We start from the raw sequence: 15,501 nt of genomic DNA, 5'->3' as shown, positions 1-15,501 counted from the left end.
CTGGCATGAATGAGACCTGCTATACTTAACACATATCTATCTGGGCTTCTGTCTCAGAAGAGGATATCCCAGGTGTTCTGTAGGCACCAACACTGGCAGCATTTCACAAATGGGAAAACTACTTAGTGGCCAACATATGCACACCTTTCCCAGTAGCAGGGACATGGAGTACTAACCCAGAGGGTACTAAGAGAAACAAGAAATGATTTTTTTGCCAAGCTACAAGGTTGTTGGCTTGAAGTTACAAGTGGGTTAGGACTCATTGTTCATCCCTGTCCCTAGAGGGTCCCCTTGCTTTCCTTTCCCCCATCATTGCTTCTGGAAAATTGGAGATGATGGCATAGACACTTGGCATGGCCTACAAACTACCCCCAATGGAGACATTTGGGATACAATCAGGTCTTCCTCTGAGATCACACTTTATTTTCATTCTTTGAGTTTTGTTTTTAGAGAAAAGGCTATCATTTTTCAAGATGGGAAGGACAATTGTAGGTAATCCAGAAAAGGGATGATGTCTAAACAAATTCTATCCAACTTCAAAATACGTTACATGAATTGGGTTTTCAAAGTCTTTCTAGTACAGTCTAGTATTAAAATAAGCTCACTTTCAGCAAGCTTTCTCCACCTTCAGAAAGGAGAAAAGTATCCCCAAGTTTGTTAGGGGAACACGGGCAGATAAGCCCAGAACATTTGCCACAGATAATCCTGTGCCACACAACATCTGAGAGCTTAACTACACAACCCCTGCTGGGTCCTTCAGGCACAGTCAACAGAAGGGAGCAGCTAACGGACGCTTACCTGTCATTGCCTTTGTTCTTTTCAGGCAGACAAATTTCAGATGTACGTCACCTACTGTAAAAACAAGCCTGATTCCAACCAGCTGATCCTGGAGCATGCAGGCACCTTCTTTGATGTAAGCCATGATTTTCCATTCTTGAGTCATTGATGAGTGGGTGGGTGGAAATGTTTCTCTACTTTGGGATAGTGGGTTTTTATCCTTTAGTCCTCTTTTTAATTTGGCCACCCAAACCTCTATCTCAGGAGTAAAGCATGGAGAAAAGCCAAAGCAGTGCTTGTCTTTTGTTTTACCCCATCCCATCTCAAGTGGTGTGGTTTTAGACAAGGAACATTGGTCCTTCATGCCTCAGCACCAAACTGGGCTGGCCACCATCTTGTGTGCAGAGAGACTGGCAGTATAACCCACACGCTAAGATGTTTCACTTCTTCATACACAGCTCCCTCAAATGCATACACAGCTACTTCATACACAGCTCCCTCAAATGCATACACAGCTACTTCATACACAGCTCCCTCAAATGCAGGGCTTCTCAAAGTGTGGTCCTCAGAGCAGCCACATCAACATCACCTGAGAACTTGTTAGAAAGGCATATTTTGGACCACCTCCCCAGATCTGTTGAGTCAGAGTCTCCAGGGCTGAAGCCCAACAATCTGAGTTTTAAGAAGCCACTCAAGTTTGAGAGACACTACTCACATGCAATTATTTCAACCTTGACTACACATTTGAATCACCTGGGGAGTTTTGAAAATACTGATTCCTGGGTCCCACCCTTGTGATTCTGGTATGATTGGCTTGGGTTTGGCCTGGACTTTGAGAGTTATAGCACAGCCAGTGCTGATCACTTGGGCTGTAATGGAAGCCAAGCAAAGATGGGACTGATGTACCTTTTGTCTGGTCCCTTGCTTTAGAACAAGGATCCATCCCTGCTAGTGAATGATGGCATAAGTCTACATATTGCTAGGCCCAAAAGAGTGACCTGTTGGCTATAAAGTGAACAGCATCAAAAGGGTCAATGTAGGATGTAAGGGAAGAACGAGGCGTGAAGAAATTGGGGGAGGGAAGTTCACTGAGAAAGAGACTGTAGCAGTGATGGCCATTATGGTAGTCCCATCAGAAGTGACAACAACTTGAAATACAGAACTTTTTAATGTTTGTTAGTCTGTGTTTCTGCCTACCGGCTTTCATTTCGCCCATGAATATTTGAGTATTTACTATAGAGAAGATGGTGTTCTAGGCACCTTCAGGAATACAGACATTTAAACATCATTCCCATATTCAAGTTTACAAAATGAACCTCTGAGCATCTTTCTAGACTGATGCTGCCAAAATAGAAATGATTCCACAAGTGTCTCATTGCTCTGTAAAGGAATGACCCTTGAATGGGAGAAAGCCAGGCAAGAAAAAACATACATGACTTTTTTAAATGAAGCGTTGATATGCAAATGGTCCTGAGTGTCCCAAACTGGAATTTTAAGGTTAGATTTGATAAAACAGAAAATTCAAGAAAAGTACTTCTTTAACTTGGTATCTGAATTTATTGGATATCATACTGGATGTTCTCTACCACTATTACCTCTGTTAATAATGTATTTTCTTTAACATGTTTCTGGTCGATTACTCATCAACAGTATGCAGAAGGGTGTTTGTGAAGTTTTAAATGCATTGTGTCCTGTCTTCCACGTAGCATTTTTCTGAACATCCATGTCCTGTGCTCTGAGCATGCCTCAGACTCCCCCGCTTCCTCGTCTTTGCTCACAGTGCGCTCTCTGCCTTACCACTCTGTGTGTAAAATGCACCTGCACAGACACACACACACACAAGCACACTCTGTCACTCTTCGGAATTCTTTCTATCCTTTAAAAGTCAAATGTGTCCTGCAGGAACCCTTCCCTTTCCCTATGCATGTGTTATACTTTGTATCTCTCTTATAGTGTTTATAACAATTTCCCTTATGGGGGTTATCAATGTACCTTTCTATTACACACACCTCCTCCCACCTATGAGCCCCTTGAGGTTGACTGATGATTTGCTTGGTTTATTTTGTACACATCATAGTGTGTGGTGCTAATTGGCCTTTTCCTTTAGTCCTATGGTCATCATATTCCTGTTTCTAGCCAATTTCTAGACTTTGACTAGTAAGTTAGATAACCTCCAAATTTTACACCCTTCCCCCACCCTCCATTCCCAACATAGTGCCTGATGAGCCTCTACTTTAGTTGGGAAGACCACTGGAAGCCAGGAAAACCGTCCACTAGGTAGGAGTCCCTGGATCTCGGCATAGAGGTGGAGAGGGAGAACAGTAACCTCTCAGTAACCTCTCCTGATTGTTCCCAGAGCTTTCCAGAACCCGTAATACTTGTAGCTTTTTTTCCGTTTCATCAGAAAGGGTTCCCTAAGTTCTTCACTTAGAAAATATCTGCTTTAGGCCCTCATTCTATAAAAGAGATAAGCCCTTAAGAAAGGCTGTCTTTTAGTATCCATTATCGTAAAGAGTGCACAGAACATTGAAGTTCCAGAAAGGGGCACACCTTCACACGATCCAGAATTTTCTACTTCGGATGTGAGAGCTGTGAGGCTGTGGTGTTTGATGCTAAGCTGGTTAGCAAGCATGGTTCAGCGGACCTAGCCCCCGGAGGCAACGCCTTCCTCCCTTCCTCACTGCCCCACATGCAGCCTTCCCAGAGCTGGCAGAGATGGACGGCTGTCAAAGGTGCCCTATTGCCGGTGCTCTCTTGCCAGAGCTGCCAAGTAAACTGACGATGTTCCTTTGTCCAGAGAGTCAGGCTGCCAGCTCTTTTGCCCATCACCCTTGGACAAGTCCAGCTAGAACTCCACACCTCTAGGGAAGAGGCACACGGGTGAGGAAGTTGCTACTTTTCTGGGATAGCTGGCAGGAATGCAAAAATTGTTTTTTATTCCCTCTTCTTCCCCTTCCTCCATGGCCACATGACAAGTCCTCTCTCACATAACTTTAAAATGTTTCTTGGGCGCCTGGGTGGCTCAGTTGGGTAAGCACCCGACTTTGCTTCAGGTCATGATCTCACGGTTCATGAGTTCAAGCCCCACAGCAGGCTCTCTGCTGTCAGAGCAGAGCCTGCTTCAGATCCTCTGTCCCCCTCTCTCTGCCTCTCCCCTGCTCAAACTCTCCCTCCCTCAAAAATAAATAACATTAAATTAATTAATGAATTGATTAATTAATTAATTAAATGTTTCTTGTATTCCTCCCAGTGCTTTGTTCTTACTAACCCTAGCCTAGGACAAGCCCGTGGTACACACCTACAGATATAGACAGATAGATAGATAGATAGATAGATAGATAGATAGATAGATAGAGCTATACATTATATGTATATTTAAAGTAAACACTTTAATGGTTTTAGTATATTCACAGATATGTACAACCATCTCCACAGTCAATTTTAGAACATTTTCATCACCTCAAAAAGCAGCCCCACACCCTTTAGCCATCACCCCACCTTATCCTCCCACCTGTCCTTAGTGCTAAACAACCAATGATACATTTTCTGTCTCTACAGATTCACCTATTCTGGACATTTCATAAAAATGGAATCATATAATATGTATTCTTTTGTGACTGACTTTTTTCACTTAGCATAATGCTTTCAAGGGTCCATCTATGTTATAGCATATATCAGGACTGCATTCCTCCTCATGGCCAAATAATATCCCATTGCATGGATATCTCACATTGTATATCTCCATTCATCAATTGATGGACATTTGGGTTGTATCCACTTTTTCACTATTATTAATAATACTGCTGTAAACAGTGTATATAAGTTTTTGTGTGGGCGTATGTTTTCATTTCTCTCAGGTATATACCTAGGAGTAGAATTGCTGGATCGCATGGTAACTCTGTGTTTACACACTTGGGATTTTTCAACAACCTCCTAACTGGTTTCTCCATCTCTATATCCCAACCTCCGCCCTGTATCTTGTTATTAGGCTAAATATTGCTCTCTCTGAGACATCGCTTTCACCATGTTTTTCTCCTATTTAAAATCTACAGTACTTTTCCATTGAGAAGCTCACCACCAAATCCTAATTTTTTTTTAATCTAGCTCAACCCTATCAATGGCCTAAATATATCTTGCTTATCTGACTGTATTTTTCATTTTTTCCTGGACTCCAGGTGTACATCCTCTATACCATTCTGCATGGTCCTCATTATCATATAAATACCCAATGATTATTTCCTGTGCATTTTTTATATGATTTCCATTTATAGAATGCCACTCGTCCAGCTTTGCACTTCCGCACCCCCACTTATCCTCTAAACCTCAGCTGAAGGCTTTATCTCTACTAAGCCATCCATCACTCCTGGGCCCAGTCATTGCTCTCTGTTCTTGCTGGGAATACCTTCCATCTCCTTTGTTGCTATTTATGTGTGTGAGTATTCTCAGCCACCTGGTGTGTAAGGTTCTTGAGGCAAGGGGACTACATGGACCCTTCACTAACCTTCACAGCACCTACACCTTGTGGCGTGGAAGGTCATTTTGGAGGCAGGATAGAGAATGGTCTAAAATGAGAGGCTAGAGACCCAAACAGCAGCTGGAGGTCATGGGTGTAGCTTGGGCATGAATGGCGTGGAGAGGAAAGACTTGTCACTGGGGATAACACAAGGAGAACAACTAAAAATGACTCCATGGCTATCAGCTCAAGAGACCTGAATGAGGGAGATGCCATTGATCACAATGAAGAAGTTGTAAAGAATACAGTGATGATTCTGGGTTGGGATGGGTCTAAGTTGAAGAGAGAAGGGATGGTAAAGGAGACATGCCCTCATGCTGTTTTAAGGAGACTGAGGGAGAGGAAGACTCAGGAGCCATGGGCATAGAAATCCGAGCCCCATGCCCTTATTCTCATCGTCCCGCTAGCCCCTTGTGATCACCTCCGCTCTGGGTTGATTTTTCCTTTCACTTTCTGCTTCACCACCTCTCCTTTACCCTTCTGTCTGCTGTTACCTCCTCACTTTCGTTTTCCACTTTTATCCTTCCCCATTTCTTTATAAGTTTCATTTCTGACACACAAATCTGCTTTCTCTCCCTAAAGCTCCTCCCCTTTCACCACCTCTCCTTTTCTCTGTGTGTTCGTCTTGGTCTCTCTTGGTTCTCTCCCCATCAAAGAACGGTTCCTCATAATTTTCTACCCTTTTTCCTTTTGCTCTCTTCTCACACCACTGACTTCCTCCCAAGACACATGCATATACACACCCTTTTGTATGTCATGGTGCCTGTTTTCATCCCTGTAGGAGATACAGCAGCGGCACGGTCTGGCCAACTCCATCTCTTCCTACCTAATCAAGCCCGTCCAGAGGATCACCAAGTACCAGCTGCTCCTGAAGGTACTTCCCCTCCCCTCTGGGCACCTCCTCCTGCACTACTGATCAGGTCCAGGGAGCCCCAGCTTTGCCCAGGATAGGAAAGCTTCCATCTCAAGACCTTTCCTCCATCTAGAGCAGAACTTCAGAGGTGAACCCCCATTGGCTTTGCTGGCTCCCAGACTGCATGACCTATGCTGTGAAACTCTAGGTGTTTATTTGCTGGGGGACAGAGGAGAAATGAGAGCAGGAACACGTTTTGACTGCTTTCATACCTGCCCACCACTGCACAGTTTGGAGCAGTTTTGGCTGACACTTAGGGCCTCACTTGCTCTTCCCTCCTGGGACAGATTCCTCCTGGTGGTCCCTCCTTCTGTCAGGGGTCAAGGGGACACTGCCAGTCAACATAGAGAGTGGAGGCCCAGGGTGGCATCTACCATTGCCTTAATCTCTGTGTTTATCAAGACTATGAGGTTTTTGAGAGAAAACACTCAAAGAGTGCATATTAAAACACAATGACACTCTTGTGTCTGGAGGATCCCATATGTTAGGTAGGGGTTCTTTTGGAGCCAAGCAAACAGATTTGGGTTTTCTCCAAAATATTTTCTTTGAAATTCAAATAATCAAATTATGTAAAATAGTAAGTAATGTGGGCTGCTTCTTCAGAGAAGGATACACCGGCAGTCTGAAGATGTGACATTTCCCCCACAGAAAGCCTGGGAAATCGATATTATAAGCAGTTATATAGCCCCTATGTATATTAATTCTCAAGGTGTAAGGGTAGAGTTTTCCCTGAGTGTGAATATTTGGCTGGTTGCTCCTCAAATGCAAAGGATAAAGGGATAGTGAGAGGCATGTTGTAAGTAGTATAGCTCCAGAGAAAATCTGCTGAAATTCAACTCATGTTTAGAGGTGCTTGCAGAATCCCAGATATTCTAGCTTCACTAAACCTGAAAACCAGTCTAGTTTCACATCTAGGTTTCTGGTCACACTGGAGGTGCCCACGGACAGCCACTAGGGTCTCCTTGCTTAGCACATGTGATTCCATGATGAGAAGAGCATGAGCCCCCATGGGGCCCCATGAGCCCATGCCCTGGACCTCTTCCCCACTGAGGGTCAGGTCAGGGACTAGCACCACCCTTTCCCTCCTGCCTCTGCCTTCAAACCTTCTCTTTCCTCGTCTCCAAGAAGAGACATTTTGGGCTTCTGCTTCCAGGCACTCAAGTCATCCAGCCCTGCAGAAATGGCTTAGAGAGTTACAACACGGCATCATGCCCTTGGCCTTTGTTGAGAACTCATGTGAGAAGTAACAATGTGCAGAACATCTTGGCTGTTTTGGCAGAATTGCTTTTGAAGATGTCATCTTTGTTTTTTAAAGTTCTTTATATAAAGGCTCACAGAAATTCTCATAAGATCTCAGAGTAGGGTGTGGGGGTTCTCTCCTAAATAATTGGTGTACTCTCTACCTTTAAATCACAAGAGCTTTTCGCTCCTTCTTTGCCTTTGACTATCAGACAATTAGCATTGAGTCCTATTACGACTACTGTATTGTTACTGGTTTCTCCTTAGCCCAGATTTCTGTGTGTAATGATCCTCTCCTTCCCTATCCCATTTAACGCTTGACCCTTTAAAATGAGTTTTCTTGTACTGGAAGATTTTTTAAAATTCACGTTTGTGGTTATTAAATTTAAGCATCTCAAAGCTTTTAAGGAATTGGTGGGGTTGTGAATTAAAAAGTAAAACAAAACAAAACAGAAACTTGCCCATCCACACTTTGCCAATGCCTTAAATCAAGTAAGATCCAGTTCAGGGCGCCTGGGTGGCTCAGTCAGTTAAGCGGTTAAGCGTCTGGCTTCGGCTTAGGTCATGATCTCACGGCTTGCCTGCCTCATGAGTTTGAGCCCCATGTCCGGCTTTGTGCTGACAGCTCAGAGCCTGGAGCCTGCTTCAGATTCTGTGTCTCCCTCTCTGCCCCTCCCCCACTCGTGCTCTGTCTCTCTCCTTCAAAAAATAAATAATTAAAAAAATTTTTTTTAAAACGTAAGATCCAGTTCTAAAAGAAATATAGCTTTTCAGCTCTCCCTTTTAATCCCACAGGGCTGAAGTTCCCTGGATAATTATGTGACACAGATAAGAGAGGAAAGTGGAGGACGGACAGGCTGCCCTGTGTTTTGCTTTAGGTGATGGGTGGGTGGGCTCTGGGCCCTTCACTCTGTAACTGGATGTTTTAGGAAGAGATGACTGTGCAGGTAACTGAGAAGGAAAAAAAAAAAATGAAGTAGTGGGAATTTGTGGAAAATCTGTAAAAAGATTTACCAAGGTAATTTTGACCTCTTATAAATGCATTGGTAGCAGAGTACTGTGGAGTAAAAGCTCAGTTTGCTGAGCTCTTACTATAAATAAACAATATGGGATTTATTTTCTCATTAAAGACACTTTTATTCCAAATAAACTGATATTTAATTATCAGTATCCTCTGGGATTCCTCACTTTGGGTGTTGCATGAAAGTCAAAACTATCTGTCAGTTAGTGTTCAATATTCTCCATGTAAATCTGCTACAGATGTCCTTTGAAGTCTAAATTAAATTGGAGCTTTCTCTTTAATAACAAGTATAGCAAGGATCCAAGGAGAATTTATGGGCTTGGGTGGTTGATTGATGGACTTGCCACACTGCTTTGGGGGGTTAAACCATTTGGAATTTTCTATTGCACACTGAAGCATATATTTCTTATTTGTCTCTTGTGCTTCTGCCTGGAAATTCCTTTGAGGATGTATGGGAAACAAGGTCAGGAGAGTTAAAATTAGGAAAGGGTTGGGGAGAGTCAGAGAACTTCAGGTTGGCAGAAGTAAGTGCAGCTTTCTGAACAGTGATGCCATTATACCAACTGGAACCAAGGACCGAGCTGAGAACTGATCACTTCTGCCTCCCCAACATGCTTGAGGCAGTTCACCTCTCCTTTGGGCACTCAAAGCTCCCTTCTTCATATGGGATTGTATCCGAGATGACACAAAGGATTGTACTTTCGTGTCAGATGCTCACTAATCAGATATCTTACCAAGTATAAAGCTTTTACTAATAATTTCAAGGATACAAATAATCCCGAGGAAGAGATAACGCAGAGAGAAGTCCAGAACCATCAACAGCTCTAAGCCCTTTCTTGGAGCATCAGGATATGCTGTGGCCCAGACTAACACACAGACTTTCTAAATGGTATATCTTGTATAATATCATTTACCCTGAAGAGAGCCATTTTGTTTATGAAACATACTGTTTACTTAGATAGTTGCATAGCATATGTGATATCTTACAGGGAGCCATGCCCCTAAAGCCATAGATTCCAGGTTTGTTTACCGTAAGAAGTTCTAGACAAACCAGATATATCCTACTAAAAGCATTCCATAGATAAGGACTTTCCTGCTAGGTACTACCATTAGCCAGGAAGTCTGACATGTTTACAGGGTTTGATCTGGTCAACTTCTTTCTTTCCTGGAAGTGCATCTCTACCCCATCCACCCATCCTCTGCCTTCACCAGCCCCTACAGAAGGAGAGGGTATGGATTGCAGATCTGTTGCTTAACTGTTTTGTTAAGTGTCAAAAGTGTCAAAACGAACAAAATACAATAACCCTCATAGGAAAAATGAATGCCAGTATTCCTCTGGTTTGGGCAAAATCACTCCAAATGGCCCTTAGAATTTTTAAGATAGTTGAAGATTATTTTTTCTCCATCAACCAGATACTATATGTCTTTGTGGAGAGAATACTGACCTAGTCTTCAGTGAGGAAGTAAGAGAGGGCATGCTCTGAGAAGCCTCGGCATGGTGGACGTCATGGGGGAGATAGGGTTGGCATGGTGGGTAGATTCTAGATTTAAGATTTAAAAAGAACTAGTCCAGAACCCCATATACTGGTCCCAAGGTATGAACTCCTGATTTATATGATCTAAAAATATGTTATAACTCTGAAATGCTATAAACCTATAATGTCTATGAGCCCAGGTTGCTCCCAGTATGGTGGGAAGTCAGCATTTAGGGAGAAGAGGTACATAAATAAATGTGGTGCCAGAAGTAGATGTCTGTTGCTAAGTCTAGGGAAAAAATATAGTGGTAGAATCCTTTGGAGATAACTCTCCATCCCACCCCACTTTTCTTATAGCTTACAGGAAACCATTACGGAGAACGAAGTTGGTCTGTAATCACCTTGATGGGTTAGGTGGTGGGAGGGTGGGAAAGCTGGGGCAAATGGCTCTAATTGTGTCTGGACTTTTTCCCCAGGAACTTTTAACTTGCTGTGAAGAAGGGAAGGGAGAGCTCAAGGATGGCCTGGAGGTGATGCTCAGTGTCCCAAAGAAAGCCAATGATGCCATGCATGTCAGCATGCTGGAAGGTAGCTGTCTTCCCAGCCTCCCTGGGGGGCCTCCTCCTTTCCTAAGACTAGGGAGCTTGTGTTGTGGGAAGGAAGTGGCATGACGTCAGGCAACGGGCAAGGCTGGAAGAGAGGAGAAATGGCAAGTTGTTACATAGGTCCTCAGGAGGTGTGAGAGGAGCTCCACAGGGGCCAACTCGATCAATACCTGCCTCCAGGTAGAATCAGACCTCAGCTGTTTTGGATATGTGGATAACTCACTGCATGGGAGGTAGTCCAGGACAGGCCATCATCCTTACTATAAATGTGCTAGAACCCTGACCCACAGCAGTCCTGTTCATCTGCAATAGCATTTGCATCGCATTTGTCATCAGAATGAGTAGAAGTCCTGCATGCATGTGGACATACATCCAAGGTCTCCAGCCTTATGTTCTTCTTTTTCTTCTATTGTAATAAAATATACATAACATAAAATTTACCATTCTAACTATTTTTAAGCACACAGTTCAGTGGCATTGGGTTCACATTGATGTTCACATTGGTGAGCAACCATCCTTACGGCCTTCCTAGCAGGTGAGAAAAGTCCAGCCAGACAGACCTGATAGGACTTCACCAATGTACATTTAGTCCACTGGAACCATGGTCTTGGGACCCAGAAACCTGGTAGAGTGAGACTCCAATAAAATGCCCTTAACACCACAGAACAGAGGAGCAGAGCAGTTGCACTGGGGCGGAAGTTGTCGGATGAGTTCAGACTCCACATTCCAGTCTGGCCTGGAAAACAGATGTTAAGGGGGATCAGTGTACTCTGCTGTAAATATGCAGAGTAGTGGGCTGTTTTTTCTCCTCTGGACTCCATCTCTCACCATCACCTTCCCTCCCACCTCCCCCACCTCTAATCTTGGTCTGATCTCACTACTTCCTGGGCCACTCTGAATATAGGAAGCTATAATTCATCATATAGCAGAGCCCTGGTTACCTTCTCCAGACTGAGCACTAACCATCTGAACATATTCCTGTTGCCACAGTTCTCTGCCCCCTTTTCTGTTTGCACTCCATCCCCATCCCCAGCCCTGGGTGTCCTCATCTGTTAGCACCCTTCTCCTCCAGCCTGTTCCTGACCTGTATTCTGGATCCAGTTACTCCAAGTATGTGGAACAGTAGCAGCAACACCTGGGAGCTTGTCAAAAGAGCAAATTCCTGGGCTCCACCCCACAGCTACCGAATCCCAGTATTCTAGGGGCAGGAGTGGGCAGGAATCTGTGTTTTGACAAGCTCTGCAGGTGATTCTCAAGCACACTAAGTTTCAGAACCCCTGTTCAAATTTAAAGTGGAATAAATATAGCTGTTAAAGGCTTGTGCACCACATTGGACAGGAGCCATCAAAGGGAAGAGTCCTGGGAATGGACTGTAAGAAATACAGCAATGACAAATAAAGTGAAGTCGAGGGCACTCCATCCATCAGACAGTCCTCAACCCCAGTCAGAGCTCGGAGCCCAAGTCTGTGGGGAGCTGTAGAGGAAGAAGGTGATATGGGGTTTGCCCTTGCAGGAGGTCCCAGGCTTTTGAGAAGATACCACTGATACTGGTTATGTGTAGGAGACTGGTGCAGAAAGGGAGATCTGATTACAGTTCCCTAGAGCTATCTACTCAAGTATTTAGGAGTGTCAGGAATCAGAGAGAGAAAGCGATGTGGGAACGGAATGCTCACAGTCAGGGAGACCTTTCCAAGAGGGGAGTGGACCATGGCACCCAGACGGGGTGCTACAGAAACTCCACAGGGTGGAAATGGGTGTCTTTCAGGGTTCGACGAGAACCTGGATGTGCAGGGGGAGCTGATTCTCCAGGATGCCTTTCAAGTGTGGGACCCAAAGTCACTGATCCGGAAGGGGCGAGAGCGGCACTTGTTCCTCTTTGAGATCTCCTTGGTTTTTAGCAAGGAGATCAAAGACTCTTCAGGACACACGAAATATGTTTACAAGAACAAGCTACTGGTAGGTGGGGCAGGTGGGGCAAGACAAGTCTCCCTGTTGTCATAGAGCCTTTGGGCAGGAAGGGCTCTTGAACACTCAGCTCATCTCTCCCCTGGTGCCACACCAAAACCATCCTGGACAAATGAAAATGCCTCCTATTTGGAAAGCTGCCCCCTCGACTACCCCTTCTGCATTTTAGAGTCCATCGTTCTTCTTGATGTCTGCTTTTAGCGCCTCCCTCTTCACCTTCCCTCCCTGCAACCTGCTAATCAGGCAGGTGCTTGTAGATCCTTTCAGCCTGGGTAGAGGAACAAAGCTTCCAGTCTGTTGAAGTTTGATTGACAGAAGCCCCTCCCTCGGTCCTCTCCTCTTTGTCACCTTTCCCTTCCCACCCCAGCCCTAAGTTTCCCACTGCCCTCCCCTTCCCCGCCTCTCACAGGCATTTCCTGTCTACAGACCTCAGAGCTGGGTGTGACGGAGCACGTAGAAGGTGATCCCTGCAAATTCGCCTTGTGGTCTGGGCGCACCCCTTCCTCAGACAATAAAACAGTGCTGAAAGTAAGTACTGCTCTCCACTGGGGCTGGGTTGAGGGTTGAGGGTGGCAGGAGAAAGGCAGGGGGCTGGGGCACATGATTCCTGAAAGGTGGGGCCTGGAGACTCCACCGGGAAGGGCAGTATCACATTGGTATCAAAAAGCAAGTTCTATCATGGACATAGACTTGAAATCTCAAAGATCCGTGGTCCCCTAAGTCGATCCCCTCAAGCGCATGAAGAGGGAGGGATGCAGGGAGTAGCTGCTGCGCTTCCTCAGCAGGGCCCACTTAGATATGTTCTGTCCACGTGTCCCCTTCAAGGGCAAGGACAACTGACCATTTGACAAAAGGTACCTTGATTTGATCCACGTGCGTTCAATACTTTTTCCTGAACACCTACATAGAAGGTATTCTGCTCAGTGCTGCTTGTAACTACAAATGAGAGATGGACCTTGTCCTCTGGAAACTTACATTCTAGAAGCTCTCATAAATCACACTAGCAAGGGAATTATGTTGATTGAAAGGAGTACTAAGAAAGGGCCTTTCTCCAGATGAGGGCCTTAAGGAGTCATTCTAACTTTCCAGAGCTCACACAGCCTGGGAATATGCTCGTGGTAACGTACATCTAACCAAGAAGGGGTCCTGCGGATGGGGCACCCATCAGTCAGTTGCTTATCAGTGGGTGGCTATCACCAAGGAAAAGATGGTCCAACCCTGACAAATGCTTCACACTTGTTCACTAGGAATTGCCTGCCTAGCCGCCGCCTGCCATCAGACAGAATTACCTGAAAAAAATTCCACAAAGACAAATGGGATACTTATGAGATGGTAGAAGTGCCTTCAATTAACATGTTTACCAGGCTAAAAACCCAGCATTGACTTTCAGTCAGCATAAGCCTATGTAGCCATGCTAGGAGTTGAATGTGCTGATATAGACCCATACCACTTGGTGAATAGCCACTGCCTTCAAATGCCCCTTGCTACATCTCCAGTGTTCCCCAGAACTCCCAGCATCTGGTAACTGATGTGTTCATCCCTGGCCCGGCGGGGGGACCTCCACATATGCTCCCACACCAGGACAGATGTCAGTATTGGTCAGTGCCATGTGGAGCATTAAATACTTTGAAAATCACCCCCGTGCAAGTGTCCATTGAGTCTTGAGGTTATAGCCCCATTCTAGGAGTTGCAGAAGAATTAAAGAGTCATATGCGTAAAATAGAAATGAATTCCTCAAACATTTGGTGTCCTTAAAAGTAGTGGGTTAAGCCTGCAGGAGGAGGATTGAGAACAAAGGAAGATGGGGTGTTTACTGTTTCTCTCTGTGGCACTCCAGGCCTCCAACATAGAAACCAAGCAGGAGTGGATCAAGAACATTCGAGAGGTGATTCAAGAGAGGATCATTCACCTGAAAGGAGCTTTAAAGGAGCCAATTCAACTCCCCAAAACACCAGCCAAACAGAGGAACAATAGTAAGAGGTAACCAGCGTCTCTCCTCTCAGCACTGGGAGTGGGGTCGCCCTCTGCTTCCACAGAAGGGGTGTGCTGTGCAGTTGGCACCATTCTCTGTGAAGTCCCATCTAAGATGAGCAATCTTTTCTTTAAGCATCTCACCAGTAACTGTCAATTGAATTCAGCAGGGCTTCATTGGGCACCTCTTATTTCATAGACACTCTGCTGGGTGCTCTGAGAAGAGAAGGGGAAGATGCATGATGAGTCCCTTCCCTCGAGAACCATCTAACAGTTGTGTCTCCCATGCAGAATGGTTAGACTAGAAGAACCAGTGCTGCTGATGGGGACAGTAAATGCTGTAAAAATTCATTCAGAGGGGACTTTAGATGAGCACTTGAGAGGAGTGTCCAGGGAAGGCTTTGGGAGGGAGGGGGGCCTAAGTGGACTGTGTAAGACAGTAAATGAGTTTTGCATACTGTAATGGGTAGGGGATAGTATGATGGGGTTATCACTGCAGCTCTTCTGTAACCCTCGAGTCCTCACCTTCATGTATCTGAGATAAGCAGGGGGACTGATTTTTTTGTATCTTTATCTCTCTGGGCCCTCCTGAATCCCAGTTGCCCTAAACTGGTGGAAGACTTCCTAGGTGTTCCTTTCACAAGCCTCCATGTGACAGTCACTCACAATGACTCTTTTAGAGGGCACTTCAAAAGAAAGCATTCAAAACCATCATGTTAACTTTGAAACAAAACAAAACAGAGTTCTGGGGTAATAGTCATTGACGGCAACAGGCTCTCCTTTCCTCCCCTATTCGTGAACAGGGTAAATCACAAGGATTTAGTTGACCTTTTGGTGCCAACAAGGATGCATTAACTGAGGACCTGTGGATAGTAGCATTAGTACAAAGGCAGGTGGTAGCCCAAAGAAGGGTGTGACTAAGGTAGGGAGAGATACCACCACAGGACAGAAGCCCCCAAACCTGCATGGCCAGAATAAAGTCACCTCTCAGTGCTGGAAGGACAAATTATGAATGTGTTGGA

General features: G+C 44.9%; 1 protein-coding gene across 20 annotated transcripts in view; it reads left to right on the top strand.

Moving 5' to 3' along the window:
• KALRN (kalirin RhoGEF kinase) overlaps positions 1-15,501 on the top strand; it is a 671,367-nt gene that overhangs the window by 439,925 nt on the left and 215,941 nt on the right. For all 20 annotated transcript variants that reach the window (XM_086675190.1, XM_086675188.1, XM_086675186.1 and 17 more), the window contains exons 27-32: positions 824-913; positions 6,072-6,164; positions 10,415-10,526; positions 12,309-12,499; positions 12,935-13,036; positions 14,346-14,488. In XM_086675190.1, the coding sequence (XP_086531316.1) occupies positions 824-913; positions 6,072-6,164; positions 10,415-10,526; positions 12,309-12,499; positions 12,935-13,036; positions 14,346-14,488 (731 nt within the window). The remainder of the gene's footprint in view (positions 1-823; positions 914-6,071; positions 6,165-10,414; positions 10,527-12,308; positions 12,500-12,934; positions 13,037-14,345; positions 14,489-15,501) is intronic.

Source organism: Puma concolor, chromosome C2, assembly GCF_028749965.1.
Source record: "Puma concolor isolate L17-30 chromosome C2, mPumCon1.1.hap2, whole genome shotgun sequence".
NCBI classification, from domain to species: domain Eukaryota; kingdom Metazoa; phylum Chordata; class Mammalia; order Carnivora; family Felidae; genus Puma; species Puma concolor.
Note: the sequence above shows the minus strand (reverse complement) of the source record. Positions and strands in the feature narration are given on the sequence as shown.